The 17,977-nt window shown below is 40.4% G+C and overlaps 1 protein-coding gene across 1 annotated transcript; it reads left to right on the top strand.

Moving 5' to 3' along the window:
* The first annotated feature begins 728 nt into the window (after positions 1-728).
* On the top strand, positions 729-17,056 carry slc25a48 (solute carrier family 25 member 48). The gene is made up of 5 exons (XM_032528461.1): positions 729-841; positions 4,533-4,785; positions 10,645-10,932; positions 13,400-13,533; positions 16,283-17,056. Exons 2-5 carry the CDS (start codon positions 4,536-4,538, stop codon positions 16,385-16,387), a joined length of 777 nt encoding a protein of 258 aa, XP_032384352.1. The 5' UTR covers positions 729-841; positions 4,533-4,535; the 3' UTR covers positions 16,388-17,056.
* The last annotated feature ends 921 nt before the right edge of the window (positions 17,057-17,977 follow it).

The raw sequence follows: 17,977 nt of genomic DNA, 5'->3' as shown, positions 1-17,977 counted from the left end.
CATGTTATTTTGGGGAACTTAAAAGAACATTGATGTAGGAAAACTCCGTTTCCAGTGACGTTTTGTATATTTCTTTTTAAATTAAAAAGGACACAGATCCATATAGAACATGACATATAGTTGGTTTTGCTCCATTTCGTAGTTTGGTGCAGTATTATATTATTGACAACATCTTCATTACATTTTACTATCCAGGACAAGAGTAGATATTTATCGTGGAAGTCTGGACAGCAAACCTCAGGATAGGTTTCAGGATCTTTTGAGAGAGAGCAATAAAGTAATCTACAAGAAAATACTTGTTGTCTGGGGAATGCTAAGGGGACAGAGTAGAGCGGCAAATATGAACGGATTTTGATAACCGGTTTGAGTTATTTATTTTTGTGACCAAATGTTTCTATTTCAAGTTTACAAACAACAAAATATGCTGAGACATGAGAATGTGTCTCAAGGGTTTGAGTCATTTATAACAGTAAAACAAAAAATCTCTGATTCCAGCTTCTTAAATGTGAATATTTTATGGTTTTGTCAATCCTCCATAACAGTAAACTGAATATCTTTGAATTGTGGACAAAACAAGACGATTTCTGACAATTTATAGACCACACAACTAATCGATTAAATGAGAAAGTAATCGGAAGATTGATCGACATTGAAAATAGTTGTTAGTTGCAGCACTTGAACATAGGCAAGCTAAAAATGAAGGGTGCTGGAGCTTAGCTTAGCTTTCTATTCTATGTTGTTATGAAACTGATTGGTTTCTCTCCTCCAGACGCGGCTCCAGGCGGGGAAAGGCTACAAGAACACGCTACACTGCATTCTCACTATCTACAGGAAGGAAACGGTAAACACACAATCCACAAGTTGAAATTGGCCATTCAAATCTTTCACAAACCCCTCCTCATACACACAGCACACACATGCAATTCAGGAGCTAGCGCAGGACCAACCATGGTACAGTACCCGTGGTGGTTTGGGCTTTTTTCTTTGGATTCTTTTCCTCTTTTTTACATATATATTTTTTTATCCTGTCTTGTGTTCGTATCTTTTCTCCCCGGTCTTGTGTTGTTGGTCCTGTCTTGTGTACCCCTGAGTGTCTGTATGTATGTTCTGTTTCCTGTTTTATTTTGAAGTCTGTTTTTTGTCTCGTCCTGTCTTTAGTTCTACTTCCTGTGTCTTCCCGCTCTTGTGATTACCTGATGTTTTCCACCTGCTTCCCTGCCCTCTTGTAACCTGCCCTCGTTACCTCGTTACCTCGTTACCTCGTTGCCTTGTGTATTTAATGTCTGTGCTTCTGTTGTCTCTTGTCAGATCCTTTTGTCCTGTCTGCGTGTTTCGGTCGATGTTTCCGATCTTCCCCGTGAGTTTTCTTTGTGCAGTTTTCCCATTCGCTGTTTTTTGCCTTTCCTTTTTTTTGCCCCTGGACTATTTTTGGATTTTTGGGACTTTTTGTTGTACTTGTGGACTTTTTGTAGTACTTGTAGACTTAGTTTTTGTTTAAATAAAGCCTTTTGAAGCCTTCTAACCTACGCCGCTTTTGGGTCTTCCTTCCGCATCATAACAGTACCTGGTGTTTGGAGCAGTTTAGGGGTTCGGCACGGAAGGCTACTGCCACACCAGCCTCACATTGCTAAACCTTCCTCCACAGCGCTGCGGAGGAGGATCTGGCTAGTCCACACAGCATTCTGGGAAAAATGTGCTCTGGTTTATTGGCATTTCTTTAAACCAATTACAATTGTCTCCGGTGGCGCTAAGCGCCGTACGGAGCCACGGTGTCGCTGCAAAATAGCCTCGGAAAGTCATTTGTTTTGGCCGAACGTGTACTTTAAAAAGTTGTTTTAGTCGTGCAACAGAAAATTCAGATAGGACAGATAGTCTAGCTAGCTTTCTGGATTTACCCTGCAGAGATCTGAGGACCAGGTAACCGTAGTCCTCAGATTGGACAGATAGTCTAGCTAGCTTTCTGGATTTACCCTGCAGAGATCGGAGGACCAGGTAACCGTAGTCCTCAGATTGGACAGATAGTCTAGCTAGCTTTCTGGATTCACCCTGCAGAGATCTGAGGACCAGGTAACCATAGTCCTCAGATTGGACAGATAGTCTAGCTAGCTGTCTGGATTTACCCTGCAGAGACCTGAGGACCAGGTAACCATAGTCCTCAGATTGGACAGATAGTCTAGCTAGCTGTCTGGATTTACCCTGCTGAGATCTGAGGACCAGGTAACCATAGTCCTCAGAAATCCACCAGAGCTAGAATACAAAGAAAAAGAAAGAGGACAATTGGAAAAGGAAAAATAACTGAGTGTGTTGAACATGGTCGTAATCTTATGTTTCCCTCCAAGAATTACATTAGCATTAGCTACTTGTCAACCAGCACCTTAACAGTAGGTACCAAAGCACTTTTCCTCTCTGTTCCCACTACAGGTTGGGAGCAGAATTGTCCATTACCATTATTATTCTCATGTCTCATTCCAATGAGTTAATGAACCACTAAAACAACTTTTGGACACATTATTTTAAGGTACAAATGAATCTTTGGTGTTGGATTGATCAGCATTGAAATCAATCAATATCCATAAATAAGGTCTCTGTTGTATAACTGTTGCAAAGTGGGATGTAATCAATGATGAAACAATGCCATGTGGCAGAAAAAAAGTAGTATTACGTTTACTGAGAACCCCAACCAAACCCTGGGTTTGGTGTATCGTTAGTTCAGGACCCCAGGAAGTGCTCCGGGCTTAGAAGCAAATTGGAAGTCGGGAAGAGACACACGATTAAATCATTCAAGTTAGCAAAGCGCCAAACCAGAAGTAGCCGGAGGTCTCTAGTGGGCCTGCTGTATGGACCACACAGTGTGGAAGTAGTGTCAATCATTTGGGTAATTTTTGGCTCAGTGCCACTGAGTAGCTCTAATAGGAAGGAACGGGGCTCTGACTCCAACACTGTATCTTTATCTATTCTTATAATACATCCATGGTTAATTCTGGTTAGCGTGACACTCCTCTGTCAGTCATTGTCATAAATCCGGGTCACATGAGATAAGCAGTTGTGATTGGCCGGTCCAGGTTCTCTTTGGCTGGAAGTCTGTCTGAATATGAGGGGGGGGGGCAGATGTATCTGCCAGAGCAAAGTAACATGAGCCTGGTTTGGCTGACCTCAGCAGGATTGCTGAAAGCCGTCATTTTATCTCGAGTTCAGTGAGTTCAACCAGCTCATGAAGTCCTTTCTTTTGCAGCTTTAAAAAGATGATCAATGAAAGATCACCAAAGTCTAGTCATTTGTACATCGGAATTATTGCAGCAACACATTTCCAGTATACACAATTGTGCAACATGGCTGATTCTGGGAGTCAGTGAGAAATACAATGTACTATGCATCCTTGTGGTTGGATGGCTCATTTTAAACACTTTTGATGGAGATGGAGAACCATGTGTCAGCCTTCCCTCCCTGGCAGAAATTACAGGCCTGCTTTTCTCAGTGGTTGGCTGATTTACTCAGGCAGTGGACAGCTGTGTGACCTCCCCCTGCTAAGAGGGAACGGTTTCCATAAAAGAAATATTTGGCAGCAACTTCACCCACAGTTTTCATTCTATGCACAGGCCAATATAATCTGAGTGTACTTTTGGATTCAAAATTGGCACTGTAGGTTGAAGGATAAGTCTCTTTTTTTAATCTGTCAGCAGTGTTTTCTCTATGTGGATTGTGGTGGCTCGACACGGCGAAATTTCTGCCGCCACGGTATCAGAAATAAGGAAAAGGCCGTTTATCAACAGTGATTATTAGAGTGCATGTTGGAGAATAGCGCGGCCACTCTGCGGAAAAGGGAGAGACAGACAAAAGAGAGTGCCGCTGTCCAGAGGTTGACAGCGGCTTGAGATTGCGTGTGTGCATCTTTGAGAACTTTAAGTCGTATAACTCGTGTTGTCAGTTCATTTAAGCCTGTTGTTCTTGTGTCTGTAGTTCTTGCAAATATAAGTTGTTTGTGTTCTTCACCTGCTAAAGTGCAGGTGGCTGTTGACTCGATATAAAGGCGATTGTTGAATGTTCACGTTTGTATTTTAGGTGCATTATTTACATGCTACAGTTAGGCTACACTGCATTAATATAATGGAATTAATAGTGGGTTTATTGTTATTATTTGCTGTATGTAATTCCGATGTTTTTGCATGCATTGTGTATGATAGCCTTTACAATGTTAGTTATTTCTTTGCAGAACCACACACACACACACACACACACACACACACACAACAAATACTAAAGCTACCCACGCCCATGTTTGTAATGTTGCTTGATCTTAATTAAGCATCAAAAGAGAGAAGTTGTCTCCGTCCGTGTTTTAACAGACACACCTGGGGTGAAGTTGGAAACCAGAATCAGCTAAAGTGAAGTTTGAAATACTAATAATACAATTCTAGCCCTCACTCACAGTAATATAATACAAATTGGAGATGTTCGGACAGATCTGCCCCCAATGGTACAAAACAAATCCTTAAGGAAACACTGTCAGTAATCCCTGCCTTTGTGTTTCTCAGGTCATGGGTTTCTTTAAGGGCATGTCTTTCCCGCTGGCCAGCATCACCGTCTACAACTCAGTGGTGTTTGGCACCTTCAGTAACATACAGAGACTCATAAGCAAGTATCGCTACGGTGACGGGCGGCGTTCCTGCAGCATGGCAGACCTGACTGTGGCCAGCATGCTTACTGGTCTTGTGTCAGTGGGCCTGGGAGCCCCGGTGGATCTGGTCAAGATCAGACTGCAAATGCAGACGCAGATGGTTCTAGCAGGTAAATAAGGACAGTTTTCGTGGGATTTTTGTTTTCCTCCTTCAGGAACCAGAAGGAAGAATGTATTCTCCCCTTCCTTTTACAGCTGAAAATAATAGGAGACCGTTTTTTTTTTTAAATGTACTTTTCCCCTGGTTTTCTGGCACATACTTACATATAGACAATAGTCTTTTCAACATGGAAATGCCTGTGTCTTCCATTTAAATTTAAAAACAGATTTAAACCATGTGTAGCGGGTTGGGACCAACCCGCTACACATGGTTTAAATCTGTCCAAATAATTAATCAAAAAAATACGCCTTCTATGAGAAGACACAGGCAAAAATAAAGCATGAAGAGATGACACAGGCTACATCTCCCCTTCTACATTTTGGTTTAAAAACCTTACATTCACACTTGGCGTCTACACACACTTCTTAGCCCCTAATACGGACAGATTTGGAAACACTGCTGACCCTTTTTTGGTTTGAAAACTCCGGGGCTGCTTTGTAGTCTGGATGGACACGAACGTAGACTTTTGTGAACTACGATGCACGCCCGTCACTCTTATCGGTTAGGTAGCTTACAAACCTTCCAGTAACAGTTCCACCTCGTCGTCGGTCCAAGCTAGTAGCTCCCTGGCTGGGTTTTCTCTATCATTAAAAGGCTAAGCCTTCAAGCCGTGTAGCATCAAAATGAACTAAATGACTTTTCTCCGATCTAATGATTGTAGTCCAACATTGGACTTCCTAAAGTGCCCATATAATGAGGAAAAAATGACTTTTTCTGGGATTTGGGGTGTTAGTTTGTGTCTCTGGTGCTTCCACACGCATACAAACTTGGTAAAAAAAAAAACTACCCATGCTGTTTTGAGTGAGATCCAGTTTCTGAATGTCCTCTGTCTTCAGTCTCCGGGTGGGCTAACCGTAGCACATGCTAGCGCTAGCATGCTAGCTCTTTCTCCATGGCAAAACACTGCTACAACACCCACTAGTTCACCATAATCTCCAAAAGAACTACTTCCATGTGACTATGACACAATGAATGTGACATATGACTCCCAACATATAGAAGTGAGATGTCTCACTCTGGAGCTAAAACAGAGATCCAAACACAGGGTGAAAACAGGATCTGCAGCACTGTGCAGTAAAACAAAGATATGGTGTTTTTTGAATATAAAACCATGTAAACTTATTCTGGTACAACCTCAAAATACAATTATGATCCTTAAAAAATGAGCCGAATATTGGCGCTTTAAGCAAGTTTTGTCTTTAAGCTCTCTGAGTGTTATTTATTATCTGCGCCAGCTTTTCATTTTAGATACAGATATGGTGACAATAATCCAAAATTATCTGGCAATTTCTTTTTTTTCTTTTCTCTTCCCTTCTTGTTTTTCCAGCCGGTCTGGAAACCTATCCCCCCCCCCCCCCACCCTTCTTTTGAAATAGGAAGAACCTACAACAGACAAACCAAAGTCAATTCAATTAAAACAAAATAATGTGCGAAAACACCAACGAATATATATAATTATATATCAATATCATTATTCTGATAGCCCCAATATATAGAAATATTGGCAAAATACAGTGGTGCTCATTAGAACCCATGCTAAAAGTGAATTTAAAAAAAAAAAACACTCATCTTTTGAAAATTGATCTTAATGCCTTAATTTAAAAAACAAAAATAGGAAAAAGATGATTTTTTTATTCCTCTTTGTAATCAACTTTAGCATGGGTTCATAAACCTACGAGAACCACTGTAAGTAGTTTAGGGAACATAACAAGTCCCTGAAACAAAGAAACCCCCATCTGTACGCTACTGAAACTGGTACAGTCCATTGGAAGCACTCACTTCCTGTTTGGCCGTTTGGACCCCTGGCCAGCAGGAAGCAGTGATGGTAGCTCATGCTACAACCGTTTTGTCAACTTACATTAACCAATACATAAATCTGAATGGAATGTATTGATTGGTTATTTAGTTAACAATCTGATCAATAACTCGGTACTGTAATGACCAGTAATGACTTACATTTGCAAGTTAGCGTGCTGTAACCACATGTACTTACTATGCTATCTTAACTAAGCCACAGAGGCCTGAACCACCCCCCCCCCCCCCCCCCCCCCTCCAACAAGCCAGTAGCAACATAACTAGAGCTTCAGAAACTGGAATGGATCTGTTGAGTTAAATGGGATATTTCGGTACATTAAGTTAAGGTGGTTGTTAATTTTGAAGTGCTGAAAGGAGATGAATTGTTAATTGTAAGGAAGCACTAGGAGGCCTTTAAGTTGGAGTTGAATTTGTATGTTCAACAGTAACAGATACGTTTTGGGGCATTTTCAGTTTTTATTTTGATAGGACAGCAGAAGACATGAAAGGGGGGGGGGGGGGGGAAATGACATGCAGCAAAGGGCCGCAGGTCGGAGTCAACCCCAGACACGCTGCGTTGAGGAGCAAACCTCTATATATTTGGGCACCCGCTCTACCAACTGAGCTAACCCGGCGCCCATTCCTACCTTTCTTCTTCTTTTTTTTTTTTAAGATTGTGTTTTAGGGCTTTTCCCTGTATAAGTCACAGTGGATAGACAGGAAAAGGGGAGAGAGATGGGGGACCACACGCAGCAAAGGGCCGCAGGTCGGACCCAAACCCGGGCCCCCTGCAGGACTCAGCCCACATGGGGCAAACGCTCCCACTGGGTGAGCCAGAGGCCGGCCCAATTCCTACCTTACTAACAGAATAACGTTTTAACTATTTACAAGAGCCGGCAAAAAAAAGCTCTTACTTGTGCTGTAAAAATCGCCTTAATTTCCACTTTAAATGTAAAGTAAAACTACCACCTGAGCATCCTGAGCCTCATCAAAGTCTCTTCCTTATACTAATAGCACGTGCGTTGTAAATTTCCATGTACATACAGTTAATGAAAATTCACACTTTGATTCTTAGATGTGTGCAAATTACTTCTGTTTGCACTTTGGGGCAATTTCCCAGGAAAAGCACTGCGAAAAGACCAAAAAACGGCGAACAGTGTCTGAACATGGACAGTTACGGCAGTGGCAGTTGAACTAGTACTAAAAGATGTTGAAGTGGTTGCTAAATTTTAAGTGCTGAAAGGTGTTTAAACTGTAAATGCTGAATGGAGGTGAGGAGCCAAGTTGACATGTAATTTAACCTTCATTTTGTCCTCAGGTCAAATTGACCCATTTTCCTATATCAATGTTCTTTATAACTACCAAAAATAACATGATTGATTCCACCCAACGCTCTTTGCCAAGTACAAATCTCTACTTTCATTCATTTTGGGGCGTCTTATTCAATTTTCGAGCATTTGAAAACAAATTGAAGTGTTTTTGAAATAGTATTGAGTAAAAGTTGACATATTCCAGTCTGTGATTATCATCAACATCCATTCCTTTAATTTTAGTCAAAATAATTCCAAATTTCTGCTTTTCTAACTCAAACATCAGGTATAATTTCCTATAAATGAGGTTTATTGACCATAAATTCCAAAAATAACTGTAAAACTAAAGTTAATAATTTAGCGTTGAAAAAGTCAAAAAAGTGACACATCGGAAAAAAGTGTCAAAAATGTTGAAAAATGGCACAAAAATGTAAGAAAGTGTTGATTCTCAACGGAAGACAACAAGGGTTAAGTGCAAGCACTGAACGGAATTTAAAGGCTTGTTGAAGTGTAATTGACAAAGACGTTTTCGGTCTCTTTCTTTCACTTTAAACATTGTGTTGTCTTCCCATTAACCATGATCTTGTCCTTCCAGGTCAGAATTGAAAATTAAAAAAAAATCTGATTTATTTGTCACTTTTTCCAGCTGTTGGCGCTTTAAAAAAAAAACTTGAGCTGATTTAATAACAGGTTTTACACTTATTCTTGGAATTCATGGTCAACAAACCTCATTTATATCAAATTATACACGTGTTTTTAGTTAAAAAGGCAGAAATTATGAATTATTTTGACTAATAGTTAAGATCAGAGGATGTTGAGTGGATCTCAGATGGGTAGATGTCAAAGTTTAGTCCGGATACTGTTTGTAAACCATTCAAAAAAATTATTCAAATGCTCTAAGATTTAATAAAACACCCAAAAAATTCAATGAAAGTAATCATTAATTTAACCTGAAGAACGTTGTATGGAATCATCCATGTTATTTTTGGGCAATTTGGTTGAAAGAAACCCATATTTCTGATACAAAACACTTAGAAACGGGTCAGTTTGACCCGAGGACAACACAAGGGTTAAACATTGACAGTCAATACAGGTGCAGCAGTGGATGACATAAAGGAAACCGGAATAATTTCACTTCAAATTGGAACAATTATTATGCAGCAGGTAGTGTTTCGTAGCTTCTACAGTAGCTAATAATAGAGGATTATAGTTTGAGTTGTGTTGTCGTGGCTGTAACTTTATGATCGACAGTAAAACAATAAAACCAAGGTCAGATCAGGTTAATTACAAGAAAATATTGGCACGTAAAACATTCATAGCTTTTTATACGTTTATGGTTACTGGTTAATCTCGCACCCCTCACACCTGCCCTCATGTGATGACTCACATGTGTTTCATTCACTTCCTGAAACACACTTTGGCCTGGTCATTTAATGACTATTTTTAGGATACTGCCAGAATTTTAGCTCTTCTGTGATTGTGCCTGAATTGTTGAATGTAACCTGATATGAAACTTGGTGCATGATATTCTACAGCACAATAAGGTAGAGATATTAAGTTAGCCATTTTAACTGCAGACCAGAGGAACTTTTTTCCAAAAATGTCAGGAAAAGCCAATTATGTCCAAGATAAATAATGCATTTTATTTAAAGCGCCTTTCATGACACCCAAGGTCACTTCACACACAAAAAAAATCAAGCTTCAAATGGCCGCAACCAACAGTCCCGAGACAGGGGAATATTTTGCCATCCCTGCGAGCCATGTCGATGTTTTTGCAACAAGGTCCTCGGTGGGCTTACTTTGGGCGTCGGACAATGTTGCGTTGACACCGATGCTCTGCAGAAGGTGCACGGCTCCCCCATAGCCGGTAACGTTTTATTAAGTATTTCCTCATTCCTTACGCCAGCAGATGTAGCCATATGCATGAAGTTATTGTGGGTAAGTAGTGATAGTGGCCTGGGCTGTGGGCTTAGGCTACTGCGGTAAACTTAACTTGCATCCTCCGGTCACCATGGCATCCTCCAGTCATCGGGCATCATATCAGACTCCAACAAAAAACAGCGGAGAGATTATAAACTGCGTCGCTATATATAACGAATATCTACTGTGCATTAACAAAAGGTTTAATGAAACCGCATGAGGAAAATGATATGACAAAGACAAATGTTACACTGCAGCTGTCAGTGGAAAGACTGAAAGACATGCCTCCCTTCTAGAGTCACATCGATCAGTCTCCAATCATTCTGAGTTTCACAATTACATTCCCTGCACCTGGGGGCGGTTCCATGTCACCTGGTGTATTTAAACCCACTGTCATTGGTCCGTTGTCGGCACGGTAACATGTTGAGCGCATCTCAAAAGCATCTCAAAAAGCAGGTAAAAATTGATTTTTTTTTGCGTTTATAAAAGATTCATGAGATAAAATGAATATATAATAATAACAAAACATACAATATATAATACCAACATAGCAAACAATGTATGCATCTATCATATCATATATCTATCATATCATATCTCTCTATTTATCTTATCTCCAGATCAGAACAGTGCTTTAAAGATTTACCATTTTCTACTGATTTCAACAATCACACAGGCAGAATTCTATCAGGGAACTTACTTCCTACAACAACAGTAGCAGGTAACGACGTATCCCGCTCGACAACAGCGTGGCCGTCTAACCACATTAAATTCCCGTTCTGCAGAGAATTTGCAACTTGCCGGCAACATGTCGAATGGCACCAACATCCCGATGCGCTCCATCGGCGTCCCCGGCCAGAGGCTCTACCGAGGCCCGATCCACTGCATCAGCAGCATCCTGCAGACCGAGGGCCTGCAGGGCCTGTACAGGGGGGCCGGGGCCATGATGCTGAGGGACGTTCCTGGATACATGCTCTACTTCATCCCTTACACCATCATGTGTGACCTGCTGAAGCCAGACGCCTCGTCGAGCCTCCACCCGGGTTCCATCTGGCTGGCTGGAGGACTAGCAGGTAAATGTCAACACAGCGCAGACACGTGCAGCTTTTTAACATTTCCAGTAGGGAAAGACCGATTATCGGCCAGTTTTTTTGGCAGATTATCTGTGTTCACGTTTCATTTACCTGATAACCGATAATGTAAATGAATTTAAAAGTGCTGCAGCTCTGTGTACGTCCCTCTGCTTCAGTTTCACTCACCACTGAGTCTGAATGATGGCGTTTTTCCACCCCATGGTACCTCCTCAACTGGCCTTGACTCTACTCGCCTTTTTGGGTTTCCATTACAAAAAAAGTCGCTGGTACCTCCTAAAGGTACTTTTTTTTAGTACAACCTCCGTTGAGGTTCCAAGCGAGCTGAGGCGATACCAAAAGGCGACGTGAAAACCTGCAGGCTGCTGATTGGTTGGAGAGAATCGTCATCATCGCTAGCGACAGACTGGTTGGGGGGGGGGCGTCCTGTCCTGCGTCCTGTCTGTGTCCTCATGTTGCCCGTTTTCCTATATCAATGTTCTTTTTAATTCCCCAAAATAACATGACTGATTCCACACAACGCTCTTTGGCAAGTACACATCTCTACACATCTCATTAATTTTCTTAGAAGTCAGGGAGACTTATTCGCTCAGAATACGCATCATCTACATCATCTTTTTGTCTCTGGTTTTATTAGATGGCATAGGCGTAATTTACAGGGGGATGGGAGGGTTACAACCCCCCCCACCCCCCAATATATTCAAAACTGGCCAGTGCAACCACCCCGAAAACCTTTAATAATTTCATTCTTTTTTGCACCGTAACTTGATGCAGAAAAGTCACAAATTGTTGCAGAAAAATTCACCAGAATCCAGGAAATGAAGTGTTCGACATGCTCAACATCTGAATTTTGTTCAGAAGTGGGGATCGATCTCAAAACGTCTCCGAAATTGTATAAAAATAAAGTTGCGTATTAAACTGGGCCTACAATAACATGTTGGGAATACCTTTTTTTGCATATGCTATTAAAATAATTGCTGGCATTCTTTTTGTAAATCATGTTTTTAATGTTAAACGTCATCAATGGGTTTTTTTTCACAAATTGGCTGATTTATTTTTGCTAATATTTTGGATTCATTTATTCAACACATTTAACTATAATTTAACCCCCCCCCCCCCCCGCAGTAACTCTCAGGACCCCCTAGAGGGTCCCTAGACCTCTAGAACAGTGACGTACTTTTTCAACGTTTGTCGACTTTTTCTGAGCCTTTTGAAATTTTCGTGTTTTTTTTTCCCCAAATTTTTAAACAGTTTTTTTTTATATTTGTCACTTTTTTTGTCGACATTTATTTTTTTCAACATTTTTTCACATTTTAGTCACTTTTATTGACATTGTTCTCTCTTTTTTTTTAAAGTTCAATTCAATTAAAGTTCAAGTCCAATTATTTTTTTCTCCAAATGCTATAAAATTGATTAAAAAAAACACCCAAATTGAATGAAAGTAGTGAACTGATTATTTACGGGAACCATCCACGTTACTTGTTTGGACAATTTATTTTAAAGAAACCCAAATTTATGATATATGGAAACTTTTTGGAAAGACAAAAGAACACTGATATAGGAAAACGGGTCAATTTGACCCGAGGACAACATGAGGGTTAAAGGTGGAGAATTGGTTTCTTAGACCATGAAACATGAGCTGGTCACATGTAACGTGATAAAGTATGTGATAAATGGGTTTTGCCTAATTATTTGATGCATGTCTTATTAGATCACATGTGTATGCAAAACCTTTTTTTTTCTCCTTTTGGCCATTTTTGTGTTGCCTAAACTCTAAGTTGTTGTCCATTATCCCATCCTGTTTCACTCACTCTGTTTTCTTATTCGTACATATCTGGAGACTTTTAAATAATAACACTTTAAAATTTAAAAATAAAACTTTGGTTTAGATGATACTGTTATGTGGTATCTGTACCTGTATCAGAATTTTTTTAACGATACCCAGCCCTATGCCCGGTTTTGTGCCTCCATTTCACATGCTGACAAGCAGGAGCTTCTATTTGTTTGTTTGTTTGTTTGTTTGTTTATTTATTTATTTATTTAATTCAGGACAATGCACATTGATGAACAAGCACAACAATACACGTAATTTCTAAAAATCTAAAAAATTGGCTAATTTCCATCTGCAGTCCAATAGGCAGGTTGGAGTTACAGTAAAAAAGACGTAGGATAGTAACATTTAGTATATAAAAACAAGAATATATAAAAATAAAGAAAAAACAGGAAAAAATGGAAACACAAGTTTGCGGTGGTTACACGTTTGGTGAGCTCTAAGCCGCAGCTTTACCTGGCTCTTAAAGGAGGCCAAAGTGGGACGCCCCCTTATAGTTGGAGGAAGTGTGTCCCACAATGCACTGCCTTTGATTGATGCATTATGGCTGAAGGAGGTTTTTCTGAAAGGAACCCCACAGTCCCTTGTTCACAGGCTTGTTCTTCTTCTCTACTTCAGGGTCCATTTCCTGGGTCACGGCGACTCCGGCCGATGTGGTGAAGAGCCGAATGCAGGCGGACGCTCAGCTCCAGAGGAAGTACAGGGGCGTCTTACACTGCATCGTCCACAGCTACAAGACGGAGGGCGCTCAGGTGAGAGCCCAGTGGGGTTTACAACAGACACATAATACAATCCTGGAAATGTTCATTACAAACACAGCGATGCAATTTATCACTTTAACACTGGACTCAACACTGACTCTTTTGATAAATAATTTATGGTCTTTTCTGTCTTCATTTGACGAATGTTCTTATTGTTGTTGTTATTATCATTATAACTGTTATTTTGTTGTCTTTATACTGTCTTTTTTATCTATTTTTTTTTTTTTTGCTTGCGGGCGTCATCCCAAAAGGATTTTGTACAAAAAAATTCTCATAGAAATACAACAAAGGTGAATTGTAGTTTTTAAAAAAGTACTTTTTGGTTTTAGATCCAACCCCTCAATCACCCCAGCCTGGCTGACTGTACTAATTGCTGTAAATCCAACAGATGGTTTCATGGTTTGGAGGTGAAGCTTTAGGAAACCGTGGGACCCCGATGAGAGACCAGCTGTGTTTTCTCAGAACTTGAGTCCCCTGAAAGTGCCCCGGACCGCGTGATTCTGTCAGCGAATGAAAGCCTGGCGTCCAGACGAGCCCCTCTCAGTGCAAAGATCACGTTGCAGCATCGCATCTACACGTGCACTACCAACAACTCACGTGTGACTGATGAGAGGATAATTGATAGTCAGATTTCTTTATTTCATTTTTATTTCATCACAGGATTTTCTTTCAACAGAATGAGCTGCGGACAAACGGCCTGTATAATAAACGACCTTGTCCTCTTATCAAAAGTGACACTGAAATAATATTAAAAATCTTACTAAAAGTTTTTAAAACAAATCCCTCATCAAAATAACTTAAAGGTCCCATATGATGAAAATGGGTTTTTATGGGATTCTGTGTGTCATATAGGCTCGGTGGCGTAAAGTAAAAACTGTGAAAGGTGAAATTGCCACCATTTCTCCCCCCCCCCCCCACAAAACTAGACCGCCTCCCATCTAAAGGGGCCAGTTAGAATTGTGTTGCGTATAAACCGGGTCATCTCACACATGTAAAATCTAAAGACGTTTAAGCCCTAGGCCGTTAAAAAATTGCAGCGTTGTTCATTTTTAATTTCAACTGGTTGTTATCTTTAATCATTTATAGTGATTTCTAACCGATTTACAATGCACCGTTACATCCCAAGTCAAGTTTTTAAAATATATATAGTAGAAAAGAAAGATTGGGTCATTCTTCAAAAAAACATTTAAAAAAAAATAGTTGACATTTTAATGACATACAGACAAAATAAACACAGTTTTTAAAGGTTTTTTTTGTCCTTCTTGGCCTAAAACCAACATCTTGTCCAGCACACAGCGTCCAGGTGTCAGGGTTTGTGATGTTCATAATGTCAAAGGTTGCAAAAAGTAGACAAACTTCCCAGACTTCCAACTTGGAAACGCTCCAATAACCTTGGAAAACAGTTCTGGGGTCAATAACAGAAGGTCATTGGTGTTTGAGCTCAGTGGACTAGACCTGATGGTCCCAGATCAATGACTCGGGTTATTACAGGACAAAAAACATGTAACAGTGTTTTCGTGGTTTGGGAAACAAATCTGGTGTCACTGCTCTACTACTGTCAATCTACTGTTTATTTACAGTAAGCATACGTTTTTAAATTTAAGGTATTTTACTGTAAATAGACCCTTTCTTACCGTATTATTTGAATTTACAGTAATATACTGGCTGCAGTGTGATTTACGTCTTTTCCTTTATTTTAGATTTTAGGTGTACATTTACATCAAAGGTTTACACTGCACTTTACAAGATAAGGTATGAAGTACATGAATAAAAGTTACCGTGCAGTGTAAGAAATGAACAGTTATTAAAAAAGGCAGCATCAGAAAAATCAGAATCAGAAAAGCGTCTCTTGTTCTTGGGGTGGCAGTAGCTCAGTCAGTAGGTAGTTGGGTTGGGAACTGGAGGGTTGCTGGTTTAAGTCCACATACAGACCAGTAAGCTTGGTGGTGGACTGGTAGCTGGAGAGGTGCCAGTTCACCTCCTGGGCACTGCCTCGGTGCTCTTGAGCAAGGCACCGAACCCCCAACTGCTCGGGGTACCCTCACTCTGACAACCAACCAAGGAGTTGGTTGAGCCATCACCGCAGCAGCGTTAGCACGTAGGCTAGTCCACAATGCTCGTTCATCACTCAACCAAATCCTGGAACTCTGTTTGTTATGGTTCGTGGTGCGGGTTGGCACAGTTTGTTTTTGTTGTGGTTTGTGGAGCCTGGGCTGTCTACAGAGATTGCGTTTTTTTACATTGTGTTCTGTGGACAGGCAGCTAGCAGATACTGAGGAGATGTTTGCTTTATGTGACAAAAAGCCGCTAAACCTAAATTAACCTAAATTAATTTGGGAAAGGCATTTGATACTGTATTCATATTTGTTAAGATGATAACCATAGGGCCGTGGCTCATTCTTTTTTTACTTATTCTGAAAAACTAACATTTTGGAACACAATACCCAGCACTATCAGTTGTATACTCTCTCTAGCTTTAAATCACACCAAAAATATACAGTAACCCATCATGTGTCCATAAACCAATCATGTCTTGTCTGAAGCAATGTTTAAAATGGAAAAAGTTCTTTTAATTGTGTGCGGTGTAGCTATTAATATTTAGTCATTTCCATAACTGCTTTGTGACTTTGCTTTCCCAGGGACTGCTGATGTAATGCATGTATTGGGCTAATTCCTGGACAGTCGATGACGGTCCGGCGTCCCAGATAACACAATTAAAACTGTCCGTTCTTGTGTGCAGGTTTTCTTTCGTGGGGTGTCGGTCAACGCCATCCGAGGCTTCCCGATGAGCGCCACCATGTTCCTGACCTACGAACTCTCGCTGCAGTTTATCAGGAGTCTCTAGGACAAAAGGAAAGGAAATCCAAGGAATCACGCTCACGAGCCCCAGTTTCTCTGAGACGTGAGAGTTTTTTGTAGCACACACACATCAGAACTTTTGAACATGTTGCTGTGAAGTGAATATTTTCGCTCTCTGATGTAGCCACTGCTGACCTTCTGGTCACGCAAAGATTGATTATTGTCTCAATGAAGTCTTAAACTCTACATTTTAATTACCAAGAATTAGGACATCAAAGCCAAGCATGTCTTCCTGAGCAGAGCATTGGCTCCAGTACTGAACGTGTCTCTGTGTTAAGCTATATAATATATAAAACTTTACTTTACAATAGGACTGGATCCGAATATTCAAATATTCGTTCATATCACGCTTATGTAGAAAACTTCAAGTGTTACCCAACAAGTCACTTTGTCCTGCAACCACAAACCAGGCTCTTCATCTCTCGCGTCGTCTTCTCTTTTTCCGTGACGTAAAGCTGCCTTCAAGTGTAGTCGGAAATTATACTTTCCTCAGTCGCTGCTGCCGCCACGGAAGCTTTGAAGAATCGCTGTTAAAAAGCACTGAAGCTTCGAAGCTCAAAAACTGGTATTTGGTACAGCTCTACTTTATAAGTCGTCCTGGTATCTCTAGGAGTTTTGTGATTACAGTATTTAAAGGACTGAACTAGTTTAAAAATACTAAAAACGTGTTGTTTTTGCAATTGCAGTACGAAGTACTCACTGGTAGTAACGTAAATGGTTTCTGTGAGTTTAAAAATACCTTTACTGCTTGTTTGTGCAACTAGACATGCTAAACTATTAGCATTACAAAGCTAACAGGGGACACATGGTGGATTTTGGTGTCAATATTCTCATTATGGAAAGGATGAGTACATCTGATGCAAATTTTCCAAAGAGCTCTGCGTTTTCCTCTTGAGGTAGTTTGGAGGAATCGATGTGTTGTTCGGGATCAGTCTGTCCTGAAACAGACTTTTTACTTTCAATGAAACTGCTCGCATACCTGCAGCTTTTTCAAGGCACAGACCATCGTTCTTCTTTGTGGCCCAGATACAAAGAAGTACTCAGTTATATTGTGTTATTACACAATAGCCTGTGCTTCGATTTTAGGTTTGAATCAGTTTTTTAGGTTCTATATAACCATCATTTTAACAACATAGCAGTAACTATGAGTATGTGACACCGACCCTTCACACCTTTAAATACACATTTAAATTTGTCTATTTTAAGTTTAGCCCTGGAAGGGCAGTTGCTGTTGAAAGAACAACTTAATTTAACCTTTACTTGGGAGTGGTGAGGGCGCAATGGAAATGACATAACTTTTGTGTGGGAGATCTGGTTTTAAAAAACTCTGTGATACATCAACCAACGTGTCCCTGAGCAAGGCACTTAACCCCTAGTTGCTCCAGAGGCGTGGGACTTCTGACATATAGCACATGTAGCACATACAGTGGTGCTCATGAGTTCATGAACCCATGCGTGTTAAGCCAGACATTACATTGTGACTTGCAAATCACCAAATTTTAATGAATGTGCGTATCATCTGGTCTTTGTTTCATTCATCAGTAAGGAGTAAAGATGTATGAATTCACGCATTTAT

Source organism: Etheostoma spectabile, chromosome 10, assembly GCF_008692095.1.
Source record: "Etheostoma spectabile isolate EspeVRDwgs_2016 chromosome 10, UIUC_Espe_1.0, whole genome shotgun sequence".
NCBI lineage: Eukaryota > Metazoa > Chordata > Actinopteri > Perciformes > Percidae > Etheostoma > Etheostoma spectabile.
The sequence above is the reverse complement of the archived record's forward strand: the minus strand, read 5'-3'. Positions and strand labels throughout refer to the sequence as shown.